Source organism: Hyposmocoma kahamanoa, unplaced genomic scaffold (assembly GCF_003589595.1).
Source record: "Hyposmocoma kahamanoa isolate Upper Pololo Valley unplaced genomic scaffold, ASM358959v1 93, whole genome shotgun sequence".
Lineage (NCBI taxonomy): Eukaryota > Metazoa > Arthropoda > Insecta > Lepidoptera > Cosmopterigidae > Hyposmocoma > Hyposmocoma kahamanoa.
In genome coordinates, this window is record NW_020654810.1 from 20,517,748 (window position 1) to 20,523,818 (window position 6,071).

General features: G+C 35.7%; 1 protein-coding gene across 1 annotated transcript in view; it reads right to left on the minus strand.

Moving 5' to 3' along the window:
- Positions 1–2,732, minus strand: part of LOC113237106 (protein scarlet) — a 28,906-nt gene extending 26,174 nt beyond the window's left edge. The window contains exons 1-3 of the mRNA XM_026473372.1: positions 2,643–2,732; positions 1,478–1,664; positions 858–906 (exon numbers count right to left, since the gene is read on the minus strand). Of these exons, the coding sequence (XP_026329157.1) occupies positions 858–906; positions 1,478–1,664; positions 2,643–2,732 (326 nt within the window). The remainder of the gene's footprint in view (positions 1–857; positions 907–1,477; positions 1,665–2,642) is intronic.
- Positions 2,733–6,071: the final 3,339 nt, after the last annotated feature.

A 6,071-nucleotide genomic window follows, 5' to 3' on the forward strand; every position in this document is an offset into this window, starting at 1 on the left:
GAGGTACTTTTACAATATTATAAGAATGGTTGCAAGATTAAGCGCGTGGTGGTGAGGGACCCGCCGGTCCATATCAGTTGCAGTGCCACTCGGAGCTTTAAATCCCAAAGATGAGGAGAACAGCCACCACGCCCGTGAGACTTAAGTTTACATAAGTCCCATGTGCCTTTATTTCACCAGCAGGCTGATTTTAATTCAAATCAGAAACGATCCGATCGGGTAGCCCATACGAGTCTCGACATCAGATGGGTTTTCGAGCGAGAAGATAAACGTGATTTCTACTATGTCTTTCTAATTTGTGAGTTAAATCAACTATTGTTCCGATTTGAAATGTCAAAACTTTTCGATCGGTCAGTTGTGAGTCGCAATTATGCGCCTCGACTCGGAAGAGACTAAGAGTCGTATTCTAGAACTCTACTCAATGCTCAATTCATGATTTGAGTATGGTTTAAAGCACTCGAAATCATACTCAAGTCCCTGCCATTAGAGTCGTATTTCCAGTGCTTGTGTTGCCAGTGAACCCTGACTTGAGCATTGAATAGAGTTCTAGAATACGACCCGTAGTTTCCGATCGGGAGAGGCAATCAAAATCAATCACATTACTACTTGGCGGCAGAAATAGGCAAGGTAATGTTGAATGATTTGATTGATTGATTGATGCTATTACGTCGTCGCAACTGTCGCTATGATTTCAACGTACTACGAGCGATACCACACGTTGCTCCGGGGTTGTGTCGACATTGCGTTGTGACGCTACATTGTACTACATATAAATCAGGCCGACTTACTCGTATTACTGTACGAAAGAAAGGTGCTAAAGTGTAGTAAAAGCTGTAAGGGTAGGTGTAACTACTTACCTAGGTCCCATTAGTGCGACTAATGTACCGGGCTTCGCGATACCGCTTACTGTAACAAAATTTACCTTACTCGGATGTATTGGCAAGAAACTTTATATTATTTATTTTGATGAATCACTCATCATATTTATAGAGATTTGATGGAAAAATGTTATTTTATACATAGTTATCTTACTACGGTATTCCTAACGTGACATGGTCCCGCTTTTAAGTTACGTATCCCGCTGTCCCGAAAATAATTATATAATATTAAAAATGGCGCGAAAGCGAAAAACGAAGCCAGTTCACAAGATTTTAAACTATTGATCATTAAACATTTTTAGTCCTTTTTTAATTTTTTTTTAATCATAGGTACAACATTTCGTAACTATCATAAACGAGTGTTTTATTTTTTAAATAATAATAACTTCACAGGCGTCCCGCTCTGACAGAAAAAAAAATAGTCACGCTAGGTATACCGAAGGGCAGTTCTGATATATAAATGACAACTATTAAAAAAAATGTCCGCATAACAAAATTTTAATCAGCGTCCACTTAAAATGATTATTAAGTAAAAAAAAATCAAGTGTCGAACGTCGTAGCGCAGAAGATGTTCGTTGGTCCGTCGTATAAATACTTACCATTATTGACGAGTCGTTTTAGCTTCCCACCCTTTAACTTAATATGCACGCTAAGGTCCCGCCAGACCAGCGTACAAGGGCGCGGCGCGGGTGCTGACCCGAGAAACTCTTCGACTTCAGGGTAGAGCGGGTCGTACTTCGACCTAGACGTCTTGTCTACGTATGCTACGTCTGTGGGTGTTAATTCCTGTGGATTAAGTATCTGGTTACACGCAACTTAAGAACTTTCTTCATTTTAATGTTAAGACTTTAAGTTTAATTTGCTTGTCAATGTAAAAAGATTTTAGCTCCGCACATAGACAACCACAAATTAAACTCAAACACACGAAAGACATAAATGTAGGCCATACAAATAATTCTCCCGGCACGGGGTTCGAACCCGGGACCTCTGGATGGCAGTCGGCATGGTAACCGTTCTGCCACAGAGGCAGTTAACATTTCAGAAATTAGAGAGTTGTTATATAACTTCGGTTTCAAGTTGTTCGGTTACTAGTTCTAGAAAACCAAGGCGTTTTGCGGAGAGCGAACTTTTGAGTGCAACAGTATTTGCGTGTATCCCATTATGACTTCCGGGAGGCCTAGAGGATACATAAATCTAAATTACTTCGGTATATAATAGGTAATACACGCACGGAGTCGAAAAATACTCGACCAATCAACAATTGAATTTCGACGCGTGTTCTCCATCAGATTACGGAGCATTGCATCTAATAAACCTAAAACGCTTTAAATCGTAATACAATGTTGAATTTTATAATTCTAAAAAACTTCTGTACCACATCGCACGTTGATATCGATACGTCACTAAGCCAGAAAGTCGCCTTTTGGGAAATAGCCTTTAAAGTTTCTGAAGTTAAGTTTAAATTTCAAAAACGAGAGTTTTGTGCAGGGACAGTATCGCTTTCATCGTACGGATATTATTTCTTTACACAGACAGTTTCGACATGAAATTAATAGAAATAATTACTTAATAAATTAGTAACTGTTAAGTAAAACACTGAGTTAATAGTAATTATGTCGACAAAAAACTTCAACAATAATTAACTAAGTACTTAAACTATAAACGTATTTTAATAAAATTCATTTTTTTATTGTATACAACATTTATAAATGTGCACAACATTTATCTAAAGGGCTACTTAAGTTATATTAACGAAAAACTTACATAGGAATCATCCAGAGACGAGGGATTTGATGTATTATTCGTTGAAGGGTTTCTAGAACCATTCTTGCCGCCATTACCAGACTTGCTCATTTTCACTATTTTATTATTGTTTATAACCTTTAATTTATTACAAATATCACTATATTCAGAGTTCGAGAGAACATTTTAACGCAAACTTTAGCACAAACGATGCGCGCGTCTGCTTTCAAATACACTGTCGGGTGATACTAAACAGTGAGTTAGATAAGGACAGCATTCGAGTTAAAAAGAGACAGACATATGTTTGAGATTACATCTTTGAATAGAATGATAAGCTGGAAATTTGAAAAATTAATCTAGGAAAATGGGGATCAATGACGAAAATGTAAGTTTTGGAAAATGTGCTCTAGTTATAATGGTTCCAAAACCCACAGTAAATAATCTGTCGCAGCACTTTGCGGAATTATTTCTATTAAAACAGAAAATAGTTTTTCTATTCCATTATTTTGTATAATTTTTAGATCTTTGCTACATCGAAATATCGAATATGAACAAGTTACTACGTATAAACAGAACTAGTTTGTTATTATTAGTAAAAGTAAAAAGTAAATCTTTTGATTTTTTATTTGACACTGCCACTGCGCCCGTCACCCTGAGACATAAGTTGACAAGTCCCATGTGCCTGTAATTTCACCAGCACCCTTGCCCTTCTAACCGGAACGCAGCAATGCTCACACTAGTTACTGCTAGTTACATTTACTTACTGTTACTATTAGTTAGGATTGTGTGTCACATTTTGTAGTTCAAGAATTTATTTACATCATGAAACAAGTTATGTAAGTATTTGTGAGATTTCGTATAGACTAATTTCGTTGGTAGAATCGAATCTTTCAACCTCTATATTGAGGAGTTACATTTTGCAGATGTGATGTTACTACGCTAAGGGTGTGATATGCATTCCTAACAATAATATGTAATATAATTAAAACATTATGAAATCTTATACAACATGCTCCACGTGTGTTTTATATATATTTTTTTTAATATTAGGAAATTTCACAGAATAATTACAATTTATGCTAAATTAATAATCAAATGACATTAACGAATTTCCACATTATGTGACTGTCTAATACAAATAAATAGCATTTCAAGATAGTAAGAACAATAGACATTGGAATAATTCAATATTTAAAGTACAATATGGTTCTATTTGTTTTTACTTAGGATTTGTCACTAGAAAAACGACATTGCTGACAAAGTAAGTACATGAGTAAGTTTTTATCATGATGTTCTACTGCGTAGGTTTATTACGTTTCTTATATACATCTGCTCATCTCCTCATCTCCATCTTGAAATGATTTTTTTTACAACAGGTCGTGCGTCTGATGATAAGCTACACACCTGTCCATAACAGTTACAGTGCCACTCAGAGCTTTAAATTGCAAAGACCTGAGGGATACTACCACAGCGCCTGTTACCCTGTGACATAAGTTAACAAGTCCTAGTTGCTTGTAATTTCACTAGCACCCTTAGCTTCAAAATCGGAACACTGTAATGCCAACATTATTGCTTGACGGCAGAAAAAAGTAAGGTGGCAATACTATCCTGGACGAAGTTTTTCACAGGGAGCTCTACTCCTACTATAAATAGGATTTCAGCAACGTCGGCGGTGGTCCGAGCGAAAGCGAAACACGTCACGTCTTTTCGCTCTTTTTGTGTACCATTGTACAAATACATATACAAATGATTTTTCTCCATATCAACTAAACTAAACAGAACACGTAGTTTACGATAATACATTTCCTCCTCTAGGTTTAGACCAAATTTCGCCACGCGGGTACAATGCAGAGGCCATCATACGTTTTCACACTCAATTATAAAGTAACGATACTCAAAAGGTAACATGTCAAAATGTCAAATCAGATTTAAGAAAAATATGCGAAATATAATTAATATTACCTTTTTTTCTATTTATTATTATTATATTCTATTTATATTCTTCATTCTTCATATCAAATATCAATTATACCTAGTTATATTTGGCCAATACCTTTTTTTTTAATTCTTTCTAGTTATAGGAAATGAAACTATTTTTCCGGATTTAAATCACGTATATTTGTTTTTTTAAACAAACTAACGTTTCAGGCCCTTTACAGGTCCCATGGATACGGTCGACACGGTTGACAGTGAAACAACCGGTGACCAAGGGTCCTGTAAAGGGCCCGATATTAAATTCGGAAAAATAGTTTCATTTCCTATGTGTAACAATCGCTAAAACCTAAGAACTCGATATCTATCTAGTTAATTATATTGATTTTATTGAACATATCATGAAGTTTTTAGTGCCATGATGTTCATATATATTTTGTGAAAATACTCGACTAATTTGTTATAATTAATTATTATAAATACATAGTATTTAGTAATATAGTATTTATACGTGCGATAAGTCAAGCCATTAGGCTAATGGCTTGACTTATCGAATCTCAAGTAGAGGTTGTGGGTTCGAGTCCAGACTCGCCTCTCTAAGTTACTCGGAATTTATGTGCGAAATTCACTATGAGCTTTTCGATGAAGGAAAACACTGGGAAGGGTCTCGCTTGAGAAGAGACCCGTGCGCTGCAGTGGAATGTATAATGGGTTGATGATGATTAATGCTAAAAACGAACACAACGAAAAAAATTCCTTCTATCCATTGGTGAAAAGGTGACCTTGGGTTGGCACTGTCAGGTCGGAGGAATTTTTCTTTGTGTTCAATTTTTGTATTTAATAATTATAACAAATCTATTTAGTCATTTTATTATTGAGGGCGCGGTATAATGAATGACGAAAGTACGGAAGCGCCGCCTTGCTCGTTGACCCGTGCCCGAAGTTGGGCGGTGTCGATAACTGAAGCCTACCAACTAGCTAAAACGTTGGTGTTTACTACATCCAGTTCTTCCCGGCCTTTGAGTCGACGTTTAAGCCAGTGAGATAAGATTCAAAGTCTGATATGCAAGGTGTCGGTGTATACTGGCTACTGGTCAAGTATTTTGTCGCCAATGAGTGGACACTAGGTGAGTTACCAACCAACTTATGAGATTATTGTATATTATGGAACGGTATGGATATTTAAGTTTTTCTGTTACGTATTTTATCACAGAATTTGGGTTGGGTATTATGAATTCTGATGTCATCAATTACACCGTACATCATTAATAAGGCAAAATACATTCATGGTAATTGATTAATCATATAGGTTTGTATGCTCCATCGTCGACTTCATCGTCACTTTCATTGAGATGGAGGTCAAATGCACTTCCACAATAAAATAAATTTTAATCACTATTTTTGTTATATTTGAACATTTTTCGTACATTATTTGTTAAATACCGATAAAGAAAATAAAACTATTTCAATAAATTTCAGTCAATGATTTATTATAGCAATATTATTCATAGTGCGAAA